Source organism: Rattus norvegicus, chromosome 10 (genome assembly GCF_036323735.1).
Source record: "Rattus norvegicus strain BN/NHsdMcwi chromosome 10, GRCr8, whole genome shotgun sequence".
In the NCBI taxonomy this organism is placed as follows: domain Eukaryota; kingdom Metazoa; phylum Chordata; class Mammalia; order Rodentia; family Muridae; genus Rattus; species Rattus norvegicus.
Window position 1 is genome coordinate 85003454 of NC_086028.1, and position 20389 is coordinate 85023842.

The 20389-nt window shown below is 41.5% G+C and overlaps 3 protein-coding genes and 1 pseudogene across 3 annotated transcripts; all 4 read right to left on the minus strand.

Annotated features, from left to right (window-relative positions):
* Positions 1-4152: 4152 nt before the first annotated feature.
* On the minus strand, positions 4153-4452 carry Krtap3-3 (keratin associated protein 3-3). The gene has a single exon (NM_001408642.1). It carries the CDS (start codon positions 4450-4452, stop codon positions 4153-4155), a length of 300 nt encoding a protein of 99 aa, NP_001395571.1.
* A 1402-nt stretch (positions 4453-5854) lies between these two features.
* Adk-ps1 (adenosine kinase, pseudogene 1) lies at positions 5855-6957 on the minus strand (annotated as a pseudogene).
* A 4368-nt stretch (positions 6958-11325) lies between these two features.
* Positions 11326-11656, minus strand: Krtap3-2 (keratin associated protein 3-2). Its single transcript, NM_001408659.1, has one exon. The coding sequence runs from the start codon at positions 11623-11625 to the stop codon at positions 11326-11328; it is 300 nt and encodes a 99-aa protein (NP_001395588.1). The 5' UTR covers positions 11626-11656.
* Positions 11657-13907: 2251 nt separating this feature from the next.
* Positions 13908-14207, minus strand: LOC120095334 (keratin-associated protein 3-1-like). Its single transcript, XM_039087841.1, has one exon. The coding sequence runs from the start codon at positions 14205-14207 to the stop codon at positions 13908-13910; it is 300 nt and encodes a 99-aa protein (XP_038943769.1).
* Between the last annotated feature and the right edge of the window lie 6182 nt (positions 14208-20389).

Here is a 20389-nt window from a genome sequence, read left to right on the forward strand (position 1 = left end):
ATATCTGGGTGGTGATGGGAGAGGGCATGAATAGGATCAAGAGACCTTGTGCAAAATTATCAAAGGAAAAAAACACACACACACACACAAGTTTATAGGTGATTTTCTTTTGTAGCTTTATTAGTCTTTTCTGGACAGAGTCTCTTAAGATATAGTATGTCTTATATATGGTCCTTAGCACATAGGAGGTTGTTAATAAATGTTTGCTAAAGGGGCTGGAGAGATGGCTCAGCGGTTAAGAGCACTGACTGCCCTTCCAGAGGACCTGAGTTCAAATCCCAGCAACCACATGGTGGCTCACAACCATCTGTAATGGGATCTGGTGCCCCCTTCTGGTGTGTCTGAAGACAGCTACAGTGTACTCGCATATATAAAATAAAAATCTTTAAAAAAAAAATAAATGTTTGCTAAAGGTAAATCCATTCAGTTTAATAAGGACTTCTGTTTTGATACATAATTCTTTACAAAAATTAATATTGAAGACCAGAAAAATTAGTGGGGGATGAAGAACCCTGGCCTGGTGGTCCTACTTTCATGTAATAATTTAAATGTGCATTTGGGTGTAACATTCTTACTCGCTAACTGTATTTTCCTTTTCTAGGAATGGAATGTCTTTGGGCCTTCTTATCTTCGTCATAAAATGAGAAAATAATACCTGTGTTTTCTACTGTGCGGTTGGCAAACAATAAACAACAGATGCATCTTACTTTATAAAAGTTAATATTGCTAAATGGTACATCTTGGCCCCCAAGGACTGTATGGTTGTTAACATGTTCGCGTTCTTTCTTCACATTAATTTACTAAGAAAATGTGATATATGGCTAGGTGCAGTTTTGACAAAGCTACGTAGCCATCATGTTGACTAAGACATTAACATTTTCCATCACAGTAGGATGCTATTTTGTGCTCCTTTTCTCTTGGCTCCAAAGATAGATATTATAGTGTTTCCAGTGACCATGAATTACTGTTCAGTATTCTTGAATTTTATGAATGGAGCCACATAGTGTACATAAGTTTACGTCTGATTTCCTCCAGTTACTATTATATCTTTTAATTCCCTGGTGTTACATCAGTATTTCGTCATTCTGATGAATGTTAAAAAATCTCTTCCGTGGATGAATAGTATAAATAAAACTTTTATAACATTCACATACAAATGTTTTTGTAGATGTATTTTTTCTCTTCTTTTGGATCAATATTAAGAGTAAAGTTATTGAACTGTGAGTAAGTATATATTTCTATATTTCTTTTTACAAGAAATTATTAGAGACGAGAGAGATAATTCAGAACTTCCTGCCCCCCAGCTATGGGAAACTAATATAACTCTTTTGTGGGACAAAGTCCAGATGTTTCTTTTTTTGAGATTTCTTTTATTTATTTTTGATATATTTTATTTTAATTAAGTATATGGTATTTGTATATGGATATGTTGCATGAGTGTAGATGCCTGCAGATGCCAGTAGAGGGCGTCAGAGACACTGAAATTAGAGTAAGAGGTGATTGTGAGGGGTTGGGGATTTAGCTCAGTGGTAGAGCACTTGCCTAGCCCTGGATTCGGTCCCCAGCTCCGAAAAAAAGAATAAAAAAAAAAAGAGGTGATTGTGAGCTACCTAACATGAGTGCTGGGACCCAAACCCAGGAGACAAACGTAGATTAGTATAAATAGGTTATTTTAAGTTATGAGCTAGTCAGCGAAGAGCCTAGCTATATGCCAAGGTATTTGTAAATATATCTGTCTTGTCTCTGAGAGCACGGGGCTGGCAGGAAGAACCAGACCTAACTTCTATAAAGGACTCCATTTCCGTCTATTAGGCCATACTTCCCAATGTCTCTACTGCCTCCCAACATTGCTGTCAACTGGGGAGCAAACCTTCAACACATGCGTTTGGGGACACTTAATATCCAAGCCATAATGAGATCCCATAACTCATGGTGTTATCAATAATGCATGAGCTGACTGGTCAATCTGAGTCTTCTCCGGTTGGTCCTGTCAGAAGTTAGTTTCAGACACTCTGCCCTTTGTAGATGTTGAGTTTTGATTTGCACCACCGCAGTGATTAACTATATAAAACAGTTTTTCATGTATTATTTTAGCTGTTCATCTACTGATGGTTATCTAGGGAGGTTCTATTTCCTGGATATGATGACTAGTTTGCCAGTAAACAGGGGTTGGAAGGGAAAATTCAGGGACATCTAGCTTCATATACACCTATGTATTGGAATGTTCCATACTGGGTGTCATTTTTCTGGTGTTGTGATGGAATACAATGTTAAGAAGCAAATTTGGAGAGTAAGGATTTTTAAAAAAATTTTTTCTTTAGCTCACAGTTTCATTGTGACTTAACCCATAATGAGGAAGACATGGCAGCGAGGGTATGAGCCCAGCCTGGTAGTCAGGAATCAGAGAGAGAGAGAGAGAGAGAGAGAGAGAGAGAGAGAGAGAGAGAGAGAGAGACAGACAGAGAGAGAGAGAGAGAGAGAGACAGACAGAGAGAGAGAGCGAGAGAGAGAGACAGAGAGAGAGACAGAGACAGAGACAGAGACAGAGAGAGACAGGGACAGAAAGAGACAGAGAGACACAGAGACACAGACAGAGACAGAGAGATAGAGACTGAGACACACAGAGATACAGAAAGACAGGGATAGAGAGAGACAGAGAGAGAGACTGAGAGGCAGAGAGAGACAGAGAGAGAAAGAGGGACAGAGAGAGACAGGGACAGAAAGAGACAGAGAGACACAGAGAGACAGAGACACAGAGGGGTAGAGACAGAAAGATAGAGACTGAGATAGACAGAGAGATACAGAAAGACAGAGACAGAGAGAGAGCAAGAGAGCAAGAGAGCGAGAGAGTGAGTGAGCGAGAGTGAGAGAGAGCAAGAGAGTGAGAGAGACAGAGAGAGACAGAGAGAGACAGAGAGACAGAGACAGAGAGACACAGAGAGGCAGAGACACAGAGAGGTAGAGACAGAGAGACAGAGACTGAGACAGACAGAGACAGAGTGATACAGAAAGACAGGGAGAGAGAGAGAGAGAGAGAGAGAGAGAGAGAGAGAGAGAGAGAGAAAACAGAAGTGGAGCCAGACTATAAAACCTCAAAGGCAGCCCACAGTGGTGTACTTTCTCTACCTCCTAAAGGTTCTATAGTCTTCTCAATCAGTGCTACCAAGTGGGGGGCCAGTACTCAGATACCCATGGAAAGCATTTCTCATTCAAATCAGCATACCGGGTGTCCTGGTCGGTGTTTTTAAAAGTCAATTTGACACAAGCTAGAGGCATCTAAGATGAAGGGACCTTAACTGAGAAAACACCTCCATAAGCCTGGCCTGTAGACAGGTCTGTAAGGTACTGTTTTGAATAATGATTGATGTGGGAGAGACCAGCCGTGGTGGGTGGGGCCACCCCTGGGAGGTTGGTCCTGAATTGTATAAGAAAACAGGTTGAGCAAGCCCGGAGGAACAAGCCAATAAACAGCTTTCTTCCATGACTTCTGCTTCAGTTTCTGCCTCCAGGTTCCTGCTCAGATCTCTTTGATCATAAACTATGATAGGAAGTGGAAGCCAAATAAGCCCTTTTCTCCCCAAGTTGTTTTTGCTCATGGTGTTTTATCATAGCACTAGAAACCCCAACTATGACACCAGACGATGAGGTTTCCCCAGACTAGCTAAAATGACAAATCCAGTAAGTCTTGCTTTACCACCACTGTTTTCAAGGCTCTCAGTTTTTCTTCTAATGACATCAGGAGTTAAGAAACACATTTAATGAAGCCATAGAAATAAACAAAAGTTATAGACATTTCTGCTATGCCATAGACGCAAGATTTATTAGGAAGACCATGAGGAAATTCCTTGATTCGCAGAGAGATACCCACCAAGACTGAAAACAGAAACCCCAAACACCCAAGGGAAGGCACACATTAACATGAAGGAGTCAACATCTTCAAACATCTTGAAGTATCAACAGTCCACACGGTAAGCACCGTGTCACCAAAGACTCTGGTTTCTTTTTGCTGAGGCAGGAGAGGACGTTGTCATGACAATTTCACTCAACCCCAACTTCTAAATCAGAATAAACTGATTGCAGGGTCTCCCGGGTAAACATAGAGCTCCCTGGTTGACTCTTTCGAAGACTGGTGCCAAGTAAGGGAGCCACAGGTCAGCAGCACCTTGGGGTGCAGGGTTCCTCACAGCCTGGCTGCACATAGGTGGTGAGGTTGACGGTCAGCAGGTCTGGGGTTGGGTGGCAGGAGTTGAGCAGGAAGCAGGTGGGCACACAGGGCTGAGGGATGTGGCAGGGTGGGGGACAGTTGTCACAGCAGGTGGGCTCCAGCTGCCAAATGGTGTGTGGGCAGGTGCTGGGCAGGCAGACTCCACAGCGACAGGACTTGTCAGAGGAGCAGATGGTGGTGGCAGGGCCTGTGGGGACACTGCAGCAGCGGGTGACACAGCAAGCCATGGTCTGGAGTCTGGTTGGCTTTGGTCTCTTGTAAAGATGAAGTTTCTGAGGTTCAAATGTCTCCTCTTGCTCCGGGGTTCTTATATACCCTCCCCAGTGGGCGTTGACCCTACCAATGGGCTTCTTTCCTGGTTCTAGTTTATGTTCCTAATCCCATTATCCTGTAATTGGCCTGCCATTTAGATGCCTGTAAAGAGTCCCTGTTCTGCTAATTACCTTTTATTTGGATTCATTGCCAAATCTTAACTGATTACACTTGCTGTTTGTCAGTGGGACACAAGCTTTATGATGTGCCACAAAAGGCTTCTCCAACTACAGTGTCACCACCAGGCTATGAGGGACCACAGGGGCATGACAGTAATCTGCAGAATGCTGCTCTAGTCTCTTTGCCCCTTTCTCTATCAGCTTGATGAACTCTTTTATTTTTTGAAGAGATGAATTGTATTTTAGTTACTGTCCATGAGCTTTGGGGCACTTGAAGCTCAACACTACACTAAAGTGGTTTGATGAGAAGGATGGACAAACTTTACAAATAGATATTGCTTTTATATAAAATATTTCATATTCATTAAAATTGAAAATGTAAAAAGGCATAAAAATTCATACTTATAAATAGGATAGAATGATTCTTGACTATACAACCATCCATTTTTACGTTTCTGGAATCATTTTATGTAGATTATATAATGTATCTTTTCCCCCCAGTACTAAATAAGACTCTTCCTTATTTTATTGAGCAAAAGCAAGACAGAAAAAAAAATCTCTATATGGCAAGTTTTTATTTGTATCCGATTACAGAGTACCATCAGTAAGCAGAAGGTTACAATCTGAACATAACGCAAAATTGGGGATTAGTCAGTTGTCCCAAGTCCATCAGGTGTCTGAAGCACACGGAAGAGCTTATGAGGAGTAATTTGGTGTGATTAAACATTTCTGTACCTTATTTGACAATTATCATTCATATGTGTGTGTGTGAGTGTGTGTGTGTGTATGAGGTGTGTACACACACACTTCCAAATTAAAAAGCTCAAGAATGATGTTAACATTAATTTCTTTAAAAAGTCTATTATATTAAATTGCATTGGAAGCAGAAATATAAAAAATGATCAATTCACTAAATACTGATGAATTTACAAACAATTGAAAATGAAATTAAAGTTTCTACTGAAATGTGTGTTCCCGTGACATTTGAGAGGCACTCACAAACCATGGAAATAAACATATTTCCCCCCCCAGATTTCGAGAGACTAAAGGTTCTAGGAGTAGCACTGAGCCCTCTACGTTAATAATGAGAATCATGGTGGGCAAAGACAGAAGATAATTTTATTCTTTCATATGGCAGGAACGCTCAGGATGTGGTCACTGAAATCTCCACTCCACAGCCTAAGTTTTCTTTCTTCCGTCAGTGGAAGTCTGGCTTCTCCGGAAAAGTACAACCAGTTGACCTAACTATGGCTCTTACTCTACAGTGGCCGGCATGGATGCATTCAGTCAGAGGCTTGTCGGAGACCAGTTGAGACAGAGTCCCTCCAACAGATCCGTCTCCGTCTCCATTGGTGTCACTGATCTCTTCCTGGTTTTGATCCAAGACAGGGAAAGCCGTGACATCGTTTCCTGTAGCCACTGTAGTGTCACCTCTCCCTTGGGTGACGATCACGGTCCTCTTTGCCTCTTTGAGTTCGCCTTTGGAAGAGCCTGCACCTTTTGAACTATTTCTTTAATGTCTTTAGTCTCAAAGCCTTGCTCTCTGGCAAAAGTCGCAGCTTCTGTCTCATTTCCAAAGAAGATGTCAACATAAGGCAGGACTTCCATCAAGGCTTCCTCGAAGAACTGGCTAATGAACAGCGCAGACAAGTTCAAAGTGAAGGTCCTGTTGTTCTCGGCGCAGCGCGAGCGACTTTCAATACTGACTCTGGGGAGACTGTAAGGAAGAAGCCAGCTATGTAGTAAACTCTGGCTTTTTCTGCCAACATCCAGTTCCTCTCCAGATCAAGGTGCTTTTCTTTCTGATTAACAACTGGCGGCAGCAAGGTTAGCAACAAGGGACCTGTTGTCACCAGTGATGCGCACGGCACATGTTCCTGTCGGCTGCTCGTTCTGCTCACAGGAATGAGCATCCGCACATGCGTCAGCAGCTTCAGGACCTCAGCAAACGTATCTATCCCAATGCATCCAAAGAATGTAGCTGATCTGTGTGGCTCCTGAACCACCCGCTGAGTCACTTTTGTTGAATTCCGCATAGAGCCACCAGCATGATATTCAACTTGGATTTTTTTTCTATTTTTTTTTTTTTTTTTTTACAAGTTCATCGAACAATTCCTTGTGCTTGTCTTCAGCCAAGATCTGGTCATTTGGTTTCAGAGAATACTTATCAAGGAAATCTTAGTCTATTACGGCAGAGACGTCAAGAAGAGGATTTCCCATTCCAAACAGCACATTTTCACCCAGCGCTTGTGGCGCGTCCACCTCGAGCTTTTTGGGCTTCGGCTCGCCCGCAGCTGCCATCTTCGCACTCTCCTCCGCAGCTGCGGTCTTCGCACTCTCCATAATGTATCTTCTTGCATAAGCTCATACATTCCATTATCTTGCATTCCTGATTTTTTATGTTTCCTAGTATTTATCAGTAATTGAACTTCTGGGTTACTTTAAGGTTTCATTTTATTAATTATTTGCTTTTTATTAATCTCAACCATTTTCTTTAATAACTGTGGCAATAGAGATTCTCTATTTGAATCTTTGTGTCCTTGTTTCTGATTATTCTGACATAGAAATAGTTACTAGATAGAGTTATAGGGACAAAAGTAAATGTCTAATAATTTCAAAGCCTTTAATACTAATTATACTACTGCCCTCCAGTACTTTTCCTGTTGTGTTTGGCTGGTAAACATTTTCAAAGTCCTTTCCAGTTTGCAAGACGAACGATAACATTTCATTTTTGCGTTTCCCATAGCAAGTTAGACTGACCCATGCTCCCATTGCACCTGTCCTGAGCATTTGACTCCTATCATGAATTAGCCCTGATTCTGTTACCGTGTTTTCACTTCCTTGGCTGTTCAATGGGGAACAGGACAGCTGCATTCTTTATCTTTACGTAGAATAAATTGAGACTACAAATTTAGAATCCAGGTAAAGCCAAGCACAAGAGTGATTTAGACTTCAGATACATTTCAATGCTTAAGAGTAAGAACTAGGTGTATTCCTGGGCAGTATCGTGCTTGTAGCTTAGAGTGCTTATGCTCGCCTAGACTCTGCAGCCTTTAAGGCACGGTTCTCATACTCCTCTCCCCTCCCACTCTAAGGCTACCTGTCCATCAGTCTATGATGTTAGGTGTATTTGTATATTTGGGAAACAGGCATATAGAACCAAGAGGCCCATGTTTGGAGCCAGCAGAACTCTGTATTATTGGTCCGAGGAGGACTGGTTACCTCCCTTGTTAGTGTAGGCAGTTTACTGTTGTGTGTCTTGCTGTTCTTCTCCGAAAAGGGAGGGCACTACATTCTCTTACTTAAAAAGACCACGGTGAGCTTCATGTGAGATGAAAAGAGCTTCAAGTCCGTGATATGCAAAGATGGGCACCATGATTATTGAAATAAGGCGCGGATCACTCAAGGCAACACAAAGATGAAAGGAACAGTCACAGAAGGAGGAGGGAGAAGAGGAATCTAGGTAAGAGGGACACCTCAGATGGGACAGCGGGCACTGATCTCAGAGTTCTGGCTAGTTACGTAAGTAAGCAACATCAGTGTTAACATCTGAGAGCAGAGCCAATGGTTGGCAGGTACACTAGGTTAAAAAATAAAAAAAAAAAAAACGATTCCCACGGTTTTCTTTGAAAGAGAGTGTTGACAGTCTGTAATACTCTAGAACCTTTGGAGATTTATCACGGAATGAATAGTTGCTAAGTTCCAACTGGATTGCTTAAGGAAAATGAATATTTCGTGTGTGTGTGTGTGTGTGTGTGTGTGTGTGTGTGTGTGTGTTTGCCTGTATTTGGGTTCATGTGTGCACATGCATGTGGAAGCCAGAGGACAAATCCCACTGTTTTTCCTTACATATCATTTACCCTTCCTCTCCTCTCCTCTCCTCTCCTCTCCTCTCCTCTCCTCTCCTCTCCTCTCCTCTCCTCTCCTCTCCTCTCCTTTCTCTCTCTCTCTCTCTCTCTCTCTCTCTCTCTCTCTCTCTCTCTTTCTCTCTCTCTCTCTCTCCATTTCTTCTCTCTCTTTTTAAAAAGTTTATTATTTTTTATGTGCACGAGTGATTTGCCCATTGGCATGCATGTGCGCCGTGCGCGTGTCTGGTGCACACAGAGTCTAGAAGAGGACATCAGACATCTGGAACTTGGAGTACAGCTGGTCATGTGAGTGAGCCATCACGTGGCTGCTGGGAACTGAACCCAGATCCTCTGCCAGACCAGCAGGTCCACTTAACTTCTGAGACACCTTTTCAAGCTTCTACCTTTTTGTTTTGAGACAGCCTCTCTCACTGGTCTGGAACCGCTCAGGGAGGACACCTCTCTGGTTAGTGAGCTCCGGGGACCCCGTCTCCACCTCTTCAGCACTGTGATTACAAGCATGGGCCACAACACCCAGTTGAGTCCTAGCAATCAGACTCAAGTCCTTGGATTTGCAAGGCAAATACTTTACCAACCAAACTATCTCCTCAGCTCTATCTCATTCATTAAATAATTAATGACACAGTTAGTCATTTCTTGAAGTGTAATGCCAGGCTCAGCAAGCAAAATAAACTTTATCTGTGTCCTTGTGGAATTTACAGTCTGTTGGAAAGGCTTGTGATACATGTATTATACATTGCTGATATTATGAATCATAATGGGGGAAGGAAAGATTACGTTCTTACAGCAAATAACAAAGGGCAGGATGTTACTCTGACATTTTCTGGAGACAGGAAAAAAAATGGTGTGCAGGCCATCAGATTTTCATGGCTGAAAGACGCTGTTATTTCGTATCTACAATAAAAGACTTATTATTGTGTATGTAGGACTTCATGTTTCTCTAGTCATAAATGAGATTTAAAGGTATATTAATAGACCGAGACAGTTATTAAATGATAAATCTATGATGACCGTCATTCTTTCTGAGCAGAGATGCAGTACTTTATGAATGCATTTTCTCCTCAGAGGCCCACAAGACGTGGAAGCTACTACACTTACCAGGGAAGCTAGTGAGAGCTGGAAAGGTGACACAATCCTTAGATCATCTGCTGACTCACTCGCTAAAGGCTAAATGTAGGACCCAGTGGCAGCAATCTACCATTTCTGTAAAATTTTATTTGTAAAAATAAAGGATTTTTTTCTTACACAAACATTCTTTTGGCTTTGTCTCAGGGCTTTTTCAGATTTGGCTTCTGTCTTTCTATATGTGTTGTTGTCTTTATGTGCATATGTATTATATAGTATAAGTTTACATATCCAATACATGTGTAATATACGTGCACATAGGCTTTGTAGCCCCAGAAAAGAGTTTTCTCTGTAAGTTTATGTTTGTTTATAAAATTAGCTAATGGTTTAAAAATATTCACTCATTCATTCATTCTTCTTCTTCTTCTTCTTCTTCTTCTTCTTCTTCTTCTTCTTCTTCTTCTTCTTCTTCTTCTTCCTCTTCTCCTCCTCCTCTTCTCCTCTCTCTCTCTCTCTCTCTCTCTCTCTCTCTCTCTCTCTCTCTCCCTTCCCTCTCTCTCCCTTCCCTCTCTCTCCCCTTCTCTCTCCCCCTCCCCCTCTCTCTCAGACTTTCCCTGTGTTGCCCAGCCTGGCCTTGACCTCTTTATCCTCCTGTCTCAGCCTCCTGATCTTTGGAGGTACAGGCACTCTGTGCCCAGCTTTGGTGGAAGCTTTACATCTAGCTTTCAATCTATCATCCCAAAGCAGCTTGCATCCTACTGACAACGCGTCTATCACCTCTCTGATAACAGGTGGCAGACAAAGCATGTGTTAGTGTCCAGACGCTAGAGTTGAAAATAAGATTAAAGCAACCCAGCTCTTAGAGCTGAATATCTGCAGTTTTGATTAGAGCCAATTTACCCCCTTTTAGTCAAAATTGGATGTCATGATTTTGTTGAGGAATGTCACTTTTTTTTTCATTTTTTACATTTTTCCAGGCATGCTTTGAATCTGTGTCAAAGCTGCTGATTAGTTTCTTCCTCTCTTTGTATTCAAGGCTTTATGATGTGGGAAAGAGTTGGCCTTTTGAGTCAGACATGCCAGGGATTAAATTCTGCTTGCATTAGTAACAAACTTTATAACTTTGAGAACATTTAATAAGCTAACAATTTTGCCCATATCATTATATAGTGTTGTTTTGAAGATTCATTGAGTTTGAGAGAAAGGAGAGAAGATGGACAGCAAAGACAGACAACAAGTTAGGAAGGTGGTGCCTTCATTTGGAACATTCTATGATAATAATAACGATGATGATAACAATAATAATAACAATAATAAATAATCTATTAAACGCAAGAAATATATCCCAAACACTAACATAAATAAAGAACACTGACGGCCAAGGAAATACAATTTATTAGAAAACCCATCAGGAGATTATTTTGCTTCTGAAAATACTCAATACAGAAAATAAGACCTCAGAAGCAATATGACCCAAACCCCCATACTTTAAAATCTTAAAGATTTCAATAGCACTTTTATAATAGATGATCACCTGCTGAAATCAATCAAATGACCATTCATCCAGATTGCATAAGCCAAGTCTTGATTTCTTTCCCTTAAAAACAAAGGTAGGGTTTCCATAGCCTAGGTCATCTGCCTACTTTAACATTGTGATAACTACTGAGAGAAGCAGACAGTGATTGGGACGATCCTGGGGTTTTCATTATGATGTGAGGAGTAAGGGAGCCACAGGTCAGCAGCACCTTGGGGTGCAAGGCTCCTCACAGCCTGGCTGCACATAGGTGGTGAGGTTGACGGTCAGCAGGTCTGGGGTTGGGTGGCAGGAGTTGAGCAGGAAGCAGGTGGGCACACAGGGCTGAGGGATGTGGCAGGGTGGGGGACAGTTGTCACAGCAGGTGGGCTCCAGCTGCCAAATGGTGTGTGGGCAGGTGCTGGGCAGGCAGACTCCACAGCGACAGGACTTGTCAGAGGAGCAGATGGTGGTGGCAGGGCCTGTGGGGACACTGCAGCAGCGGGTGACACAGCAAGCCATGGTTCTGGAGTCTGGTTGGCTTTAGTCTCTTGCAAAGATGAAGTTTCTGAGGTTCAAATGTCTCCTCTCAGTCTGGACTGTTTTATACCTTCCCCAGTGGGTGTGAGTCCAATCAGAAAGCTTCCCTCCTGTCCTGTTTTTGTTTGTGACACCCTTTCCCATTGAGATTATCTAATCAGTTTGGCATTTTTTTTTGTCTATTAAAAGTTCCTGCCCTTATTAATTCAATTTGGCGTTTTGACTCATGGACCAACCATTTTGTCATAAGACCATCATAGTTTACCTTTATGGAATTCTAGGCATGCTCAAACTGGTATGAGTTATGTGTAATTTGCCCAAGTGACAACTCATGGACACTTTTAGGGTTTAAAATTTCTCAGTTCTTCTTAGTTTTCAGTAGTGTGCACTATATGATGTTTCATGTATTAAAACATTTTAGAGAAATTAGCTCAAATGATTAATTGGATACTTTTCCATTCAACGAAACCATCAAGAATATGGTCACTTATTTATTAATATTTCATCTGGCAATGTACACTTCAAACATTTCCTTTCTTCACTGATGATGGAATTCAGGCTCTCTGAGCAAGCAATGAGGCAGAATGTTGCAGGGTTAGTTTTTTTCTTTTTTAATAAATCTGTAGTATGCACTGTTGTTTTGTTTTGTTGTTTGTCTAGAGGCCTTTCAAAGGGGGGTGTTACATTATTTTTCCACAGCTTCTCTATTCTTAAAGATAGGCCAAAGAATAAAAAACATTGAAAAGAGTAAAAAAATCCCATGGCTCTCCTTGATCAGATGTCATGAAAAGAAGACTAACTTAGTCATCGTTCATTTTCACATGAGTGACACATGCACTTTAAAACAGGGCAGAATGGGATCCCATCAGAGAAACCACGTGATTCACAGAGTTAACACCAGGTCTTAGATGGCAATTCAAGGTAGAACGAGGGACTTCATTAAAAATCATGTTAGGGACTTTCATCTGCATATGTGTTTGTTTTACTCCCTTGGAATGGATGGTACATTCCTTTGAGAGGCCTTCTAACACATCTGTCACCTCAGCTGGCCTTGATTTATCTCCCTGTAGGCTGAAGTCGAGACACAACAATGCCTAATGTGCAATGGTTCTGACATCGTCACATATCTCCTTAGCACAAACCACTCTGCCAGTGGAATTGAAATCACAGATTTTTTTAAATTTGGATGGCAAATCATTTTTGATTAAGCACTGAGTACAGATTCCTCGGTGAGGTGTTGTTTCACCAAACATGGCATGTCTAAAGAAGGATAACTGAGAAAGCATTAGAACGTGATGCCACCGTGAAGTGCCATGCTTGACCTGTAGGAAGGGCAGGTGGCTTGTCTAATGCTTTGGATACCATGTTTCTTCCGTGAAGAAAGGTGTACTGTCTATCATCCCACTCGGGTTTCTGCTTTAGCTGCAAATGTTCTGTTCTCATTCTCTGCTTTTCAAACCTACTCATTTTCCAGGCTATGGCTCACATACCTCCTTTATAAATCAATTCTTCTAGATGTTTCCATAGTTTTCCAAGCTGTCTCTCAAGTTAACCTGCCATGTATTACAGCTTCTCTTATACTTCTTTCTCATGCCTGCATGGGGCCCTTCTGAGTTTGGAAACATGTCCTTGGTCTTGCTTATCTCCTTCAAGCACTTGAGAAGATACCTGGGCATCAGAGGCATCTGAGACATGCTTGGAATGTGAATGTGTGCATGTCTAATGGCCAGTTTGGCTGTGCCTTCAAGGACACATTTGAGTTTGTTTAAATATTCAGGGAAAACAAAAGTTAAAGGTAGGTGCTGATCTTGGAATTTAAAAACAACTCTAAGCTTTGTATAAATGTGTTTTATGAGTCAGGCAGTCGTCTGCATGTATCTGCGTATCCTAGTGTGACTTCCTTTCAGCTATTGAGATTTATGTTGGTGTCATCAGAAAGTATAATTCTGCTGTACACATTTATAGCTTCATGATGCATGTGTCAAGAGTCCTTGTGTAATTACAGCATTAGACACCGAGACAACACAAGGTTTGGGGAGTAGTGGTGTTTATTTACCTTAAAAATATGGAGATCCAGGAGAACAATTTTTCCATTTATTTGAAATCATTGTTCAAAACACAGAAAGAATACTTCTGTAAAAATGAAGTCTCAGGGTCAAAGCATATTCCAAAGTGCCTCACTAAAGCCATTTGCTAAGCAACCCTCAATAGCAACCTTTGCAGATCCATAGGGCAAGGTAGGGAAGCTCTTTACATGCTTTCCTTTAGCAGCAAGAGGGGTCACACTCACAAGGTTCAACACAGGTGGAAACAGAGATTCCTTTCAGGTTTGGGGCAGGGTAGCCCTTGTTGAGCAGCCAACACGATGACACATAGGAGTCAGGCACACAGCAAGGTGGGGGGCAAGTGTCACAGAAGCTGGACTGAAGGAGGTTGATCTTGTGTGGACAGGTGCTAGGCAGGCAGACTCCACATGGACAGTATACATCAGAGGAGCAGAGGGTGGTAGCTGGGCCAATGGGGACGCTACAGCATCCTTGCTGATAGGAATTGCAGCCAGTCATGGTGACAGTGAACCAGGTTTTGTTGCTGAGGAAGGTGTTCTTCCAAAAGGTGCCCGTGGAGGGCTTTTTATACCCACCTATTTCAGGGAACATGGCCTCCGCCTTCAGAATGCTTCCTTGTTGATGTTTGCACAAATCCACACAAATAGCACAGTGCCTTCTTTATCAAGCATGGGACAAGCACTCGTGTAGTTTTATTTGGCTCTGTTGCTTCACTCAAACTTGTTTCCTGCTGCAGCAGCTTTTTCTTCTTTCTTCTTTTCTTCTTTCTACCAGACACGTGGTGGTGTGTTTGTATGGATCAGAGGGAATAAATGAATATTGAAGACATACAACATGATTGTGCTAGGAGACAGCAGAGCTTGCTAGATGATTTCCTATATATTACCATGAACATCATCTAGACATGCACGCAAATATGAACATAAATAAGCCTTTGGTTTTTATAAGGTACAGGTTATTTTAACTACAAATTGAAATGGATTAAAATACAGGTTTTTGGGATGATTATGTGGTCTGAGAAATGTGCACCTGCATTTCTTTGCAAGCCAGCAGATAAAACTTTTTTGCTTTTCACAAAAACTAACCTACTCTGTCTCTTCCACTGGTCGAAGCCATGTTTAGTGCTGTTATTGATCAGTCAGTCAAATCCACACCTTTTTGCAAATTCCTTCCACTGTAATTCTGCTAGAGTGCAAATACTTCATGGTTGAAGTTAGTGTGTGAGCACACTAAAGGCCACTGGTTGGCAAATCCGTTCACTGGAATTAATGTGCTCACTGAATCTCTAGTATGTCCTGTAAAAGCAGTTTTAAAAACGATAAGCTTTTCTCTACTGTGGCTAGCTCCCAAATAAATGAGACAGACACTATAAGATTTATTTGATAATCTTTACAGCACAGTAGCCTAGCAGTCATTAATCTATTCTGCTCCTCTAAGCTAATCTGGTTACCTCCCAGGCAAAATCCCTGAGATACCTGCATTTTAGTATTGGTCTGCTCTCTCTGCCCAAGGTATGTTCCCATGGAGTCTCTTTAACTCTTTCCTTTTGCCAAATTCTCTGTCTCTTTCTCTCTCCCCATCCCTTGGCTGGGATTGGAATTCTAGCCCTATTCTCTCTTCCACTCAGCCATTGGTTGGTTAGCTTTTATTGACACATCAGAGAATAAATGGAGAGCAATGTTTATACAGCGTTCAGCCAGGAGAGTCTTAGGGCAAGCATTACATGCCATGTCTGGACTGTGACCAGATATGGGAGCAGAGAAATTAGCATTTGAATAATACAAGGATAATCTTTACACAGGACACAATAACATTATGTCTACCATGTCCTAAAGGGTGGGAAGAGGCAGGGAAATAGAAGGTATAGATGGCCCTGTACTTGTAGGGAACATGATCTGATGGAAGCCACTAGCAATATTTTAGCATATGATTCTAAAAACAATCAAAAATGTGTTAAAGCTATGGAGCTTCAGAGTAAGCTATGAGGAAGTTTTAGAGTCCATTGTATTATAACTTACGAGTTGTCAGGCCTACATGAGGTTATTTAATTTATAAGGACTTCAGCTTTTCAACTGCAAGTCTAGAAAAAATAGTTAACTACTCATTATATTCTTGGTACTATGATAAAAGCCTCCAGCATTGTGCGTGGCAAGAAAAAAAATGATTCAAGGCATGGAAGATGCTCCCAAGGCTGCTATGAGAAGTCCCAGAGGTGAAAACAGTATGGGGAGGGCTGGCATGACTGAAGAAGCTGTGTTAAGGTCTTTTAACAGATGTGTTTAGAAAGAAGTGCATTTCACAAAAGAAAAGCAATGGCTTCCCCATCAACTCTGCACTGCCACGACTCTCAGCCCTTGCCCTACACTAAATCAGTCACCCCTATTCTTGTGCCTCTGTTGAATGCCATATCTACCCATAGTGCTTTGCTTCATGGTTTGGTTCACAATTTCTTTCTCCTTGGTTACAATCCCTTTCAAAACAGGGACATTTTATCCATTTTGGTATCTCCAGTCCTAGCTGAGTCCTGAGGTGATGGGGTGGATTGTAGAGGCTGAAACAAGAGGATAAATAGCAAAGGAAGGGAGGTATTAAGTAATGGTCAGTGGCAGCTATTGTGCTGTGATCATGTGTCACCTTGACTCAGGAAGCAAGTGAAGGTTCAGCCTCATTCGAGGTTCTTCAAAAGGGAGAATTTTAATGTAGAATGTTTGTTTATTAAGTGGTTATCAGAGAACTGAAACATCCAAAGAGGGGAAGTTGGGATTTATACAAGAAACAACCACCAGCTCTCAGTCCGGAATAGGGGTGACACTGCTGTTAGTTAGACAGAGATTAGGGGGTGGGGCATCAGAACAGAACTTTCCCTTCTGGGTGCTGAATGGCAGTATGCTTATAACCATGGAAGTTCCGATCCTGGGGTCCTTGACAAAACCACTAAGCCCTAGGCAGTGATGGGGAGGGGAGAGCTTTATGTAAGTCACAAGCTTGTAAGTTAGAAGACAGGAAATTTTGCCCTAGAAAGGCTATTGTCCTAGAGCAGTCCTTCTATGGAAAAATGGCTTTAATATAGTTCCTCTTCTTGTGGCAACCTCCAAACATACAATCACCTCATTGCTACTTTATAACTGTAATTTTGCTACTATTATGAATCATAATTTAAATATCTGTGCTTTCTGATGGCCTTAGGCCACTCCTGTAAAAGAGTCAATCAAAGGGGTTGAGATCCACAGGTTGAGAACCACTGTTCTAGGGGTTTCAAGAGCAAGGCTTTTGTAAGGAATTGTGGGGAGTATATCCAATTGACAAGCACCAGGGTATTTATAATTTTTGAGTTATCTGCTTTATTAACACTTATATTGGCTGCTGTGATCTGTAGGTCACTGGATGTCTTGGGTTCTATAGATCTAAAGAAAAATTAGTTATTAGACAGTTATCCATATGACTGGGCCTGGGAAGATGGTTCAGTCAGTAGAGTGTACAACAGATTCTGTGAGAATGATTGCACTGGCTGTGGACGGTCCTGCCTGTCTCTCTGAAGAGCTGAGTCATTACAGGGTACCGTCTGTCTCCCCAGAGAGCTATGTCATGTTTCAGTAAAAACAGAAATCTTGAGGCATCACAGTATTTTGAGCAATTCTTTGGAAATAATAGTTAAAAGGACAAGAAGGGTGGTAGGGTAAAGGCACACTTTGCCTGGGGGAGGAGCACTGAATATGTAAATCAAGGTCAGATGGGGCACTATGGCAGAATGGAATCTATGTTAGTCTTGAATCAGAGACAATGGAAGAAAAACTTGGATGCCAGGGACAATCTGATGAAGACGTATAACTCCTTGGCTCTTTATTCTGTTGTCAACATTACATAATTTCTTAACTTAAGGGCAGTTTGTTTTGCCTGAAACTCACTAAGACAATTGCTATCACATTTGCCAAATAGTCTGCTTTTACCTCAAGCTGAATGACTTAGACAGCAAACCAGTACAGATAAAGCCAATCAGTCCTTAAGTCGGGCCAAAAAAATACGTTTTGCTTTACTTTGGAAACATTTTTTCTTCTATTTTCTACATACTCTTGTTTGTCTTATCCTATGCTTACCCATAAAGAAAGCTGAAAAAACTTTGGTATTATATAGCCAAGTCTACAATTTCAAGGGTTGTTGAGGTGTGTTCTGCTGAATAAGGAGTCATCAACAAGAACATTTTGTTCTTATCTAGGAAGGGAGGTAGGCAGATTTATCATGGTAGAAAAAGAAGGAATTTGGGGTTCTAGAAGTTTTTGGATTTACGTATGTCTTTGTCACTAGTGAATTTTGCAACCTTTGGAAGTTACTTAGCGTTTCTCGGCTTCTGTTTCTCCAATCTATAAACTGGAGGAAGGAAATGACTGTTTATCCCTCGGAAAATTTTTTTTAAAGACAAATGATGTCTGGTGTGGGCGATATCTACCTGCTGGGGTATCTGGGACAATCAGCAATCCTTAGTTACTACAGTTGAAAGCAGTAAAGGCAGCCAGCTGGAGTGGGGACGGCAAGGGGTATAGACAATGTATTGCTTTTCCCCTTGCTGGGATAAAACAAACACCCAACAAAAGCAGCATAAGGAAGGGAAGATTTACTTTAGCTCACAGTTTTGAGAATATCATCCATCCAGCGTGGTGTCAGAAATATGGGGAATCTGTCAGGAAACATGCACACACACACACACACACACACACACACACACACACACACACACACACAGAGAGAGAGAGAGAGAGAGAGAGAGAGAAGGTTCCAGTTGACCTCTGTCTTTCATTGAGTCTAGGACCCCAGCCCATGGGATAATAATAACTCTGACTATGTTTAGGACAGGACTTTCCAACTCTGTTATCCCAATCTAGAAGTTCACTTATGACATGCTCAGAAAGTTGTCTCCTAGGTGAAGCTAGCAATCAATATTAGCCATCACAAAGTATTTGTTATCTGAAGTGTTTCTGGAAAAAATCTACGATGCAGTGTGTTTAAACTGGAAGACACTTTAAATGTGATTTGGTTAACCAACTCATTTTACCAGCTTAAGGCTACAGACCCAGAAATCTTACAAAACTTGTTCAGGGCCACAGAAACAGCCTGAAGCAGTAGACTTTTTTCACTGATCCAAGGGGCCTTTTAGAACTATTTTCAATATCAAAAAATGAAGACTAAACATTTATCCCTTATAAGGACAGATAGGATTGATGGTTACTATAAATATGCTGATACTCTGTATACACCAATACTTAACACATTGATGATCAAAAAAATGAAGGAATTAAAAAAATTTAGGAAAGTCATCTGGGAAAAATGCATGTTTTTCCAAGTGGAAGAATGTCTTTATGGAGAGAAAGCTGGGACTATCTGGTAGAAGTCACATTGAAAGGCTCTCCTGGGACAGCTCACTGCTATATATAAACATATTAAAACGGTCTCTGTCCTTTGGGTCATTCAGTTCTTATAGCAGTTCTAAGAGATAAGCAGAGGATGGGATCATAACAAGGGAAGCTAGACTGTTGTGATACCAGGCTACAGGTATCAGGAGAGAAGGGGGGAAGAGGGGGGAGAGGAAGAGGGAGAGGGGGAGGGGGAGGGGGGAAGGGGGAGGGGAGGGAAAGGCCCCCAGGTAAGAAAATATTTAACCATGTAACTAGATTGCAGCACTCTGGGTAAGGAAATAATATAATAATCAACACAGAGATTTCTTTTTTCCCCAAGAGGAATGTCTGTGCCATTGGAAAGTCATGGCTATTTCTGTTGTTTAAAGAACACTTCATTTTGGTCTAATATATTATGGATATTTCAGTGACATGACAGTATGCATATGCCTCTTGAACCAATCAACTTCTAAGAATAGTTGGGGTTATTATGTAAACTCAGAGCCCTCACTGGAGGGAGCAAGAAACAATATGCTGATATTTCCATAAAACCAATTATTCACCAAGACAGCATCTATCCAAACCTCTTCTCTAGGACCCTTCAAAGGTAGGAATTCTTCCTTCTCTCTTTTTGCAATAAATACCAGAGCAGTGAGTGTTTGGCTGATGTAAATTATAGCCCAGGGAGCTCAAATCATAAGACATGATGGTAAAAAAAAGATACCTAAAAATGAAAGCAGTTTCATGTCAGGTGTCGTGATCTACAGTATTATTGACTTATTTGCCTTTGGTCTCCAATTCTTCTATGTTTCATGCTACGTAATTTCTACTTATTTACACCTTTAAGCTTTTCCAGGCAAGCTCATTCTAAATGCTAAAGGTTTTACACATTTATGGTTCTCCCACTCCAAAGGGAGGAGGAAACTGTTTACACATGAGGCTTCTCACTGTGCTGGGATGGGTAAGAACCTGCTGTCAACCAGAGACAGGCATTCTGCTTTTCCTAAGAGGAAACACAGACACAAACAGCTACGAGGCCATGGTTGCTAAGCCAGAATAAAGTTTATTAATGAGTAGTCCAAATGGTTATCTCTCAAAGAAGCAGGAATAGAGCCTAGAAGAGAGAAGGTATCCATCTGTTCCCAGAGGAACGAAGCATTAAGAATTGAAGCATGTCCATGGACCCCTCTGGTCCTGGGCCTTGGGGTTGATTAAGCAGACTTGATGCAGGCAGAAGTTGCTGCAGGGCAGGTGATGGAGAGGGTGCTGAGCCTGGGAAGAAGACTTGACTGC

Bases quoted from the DNA above. Each gene is read 5' to 3' on its own strand.
- Krtap3-3 (NM_001408642.1), bottom strand. From the start codon at position 4,452: ATGGCTTGCTGTGTCACCCGCTGCTGCAGTGTCCCCACAGGCCCTGCC.
- Krtap3-2 (NM_001408659.1), bottom strand. From the start codon at position 11,625: ATGGCTTGCTGTGTCACCCGCTGCTGCAGTGTCCCCACAGGCCCTGCC.
- LOC120095334 (XM_039087841.1), bottom strand. From the start codon at position 14,207: ATGACTGGCTGCAATTCCTATCAGCAAGGATGCTGTAGCGTCCCCATT.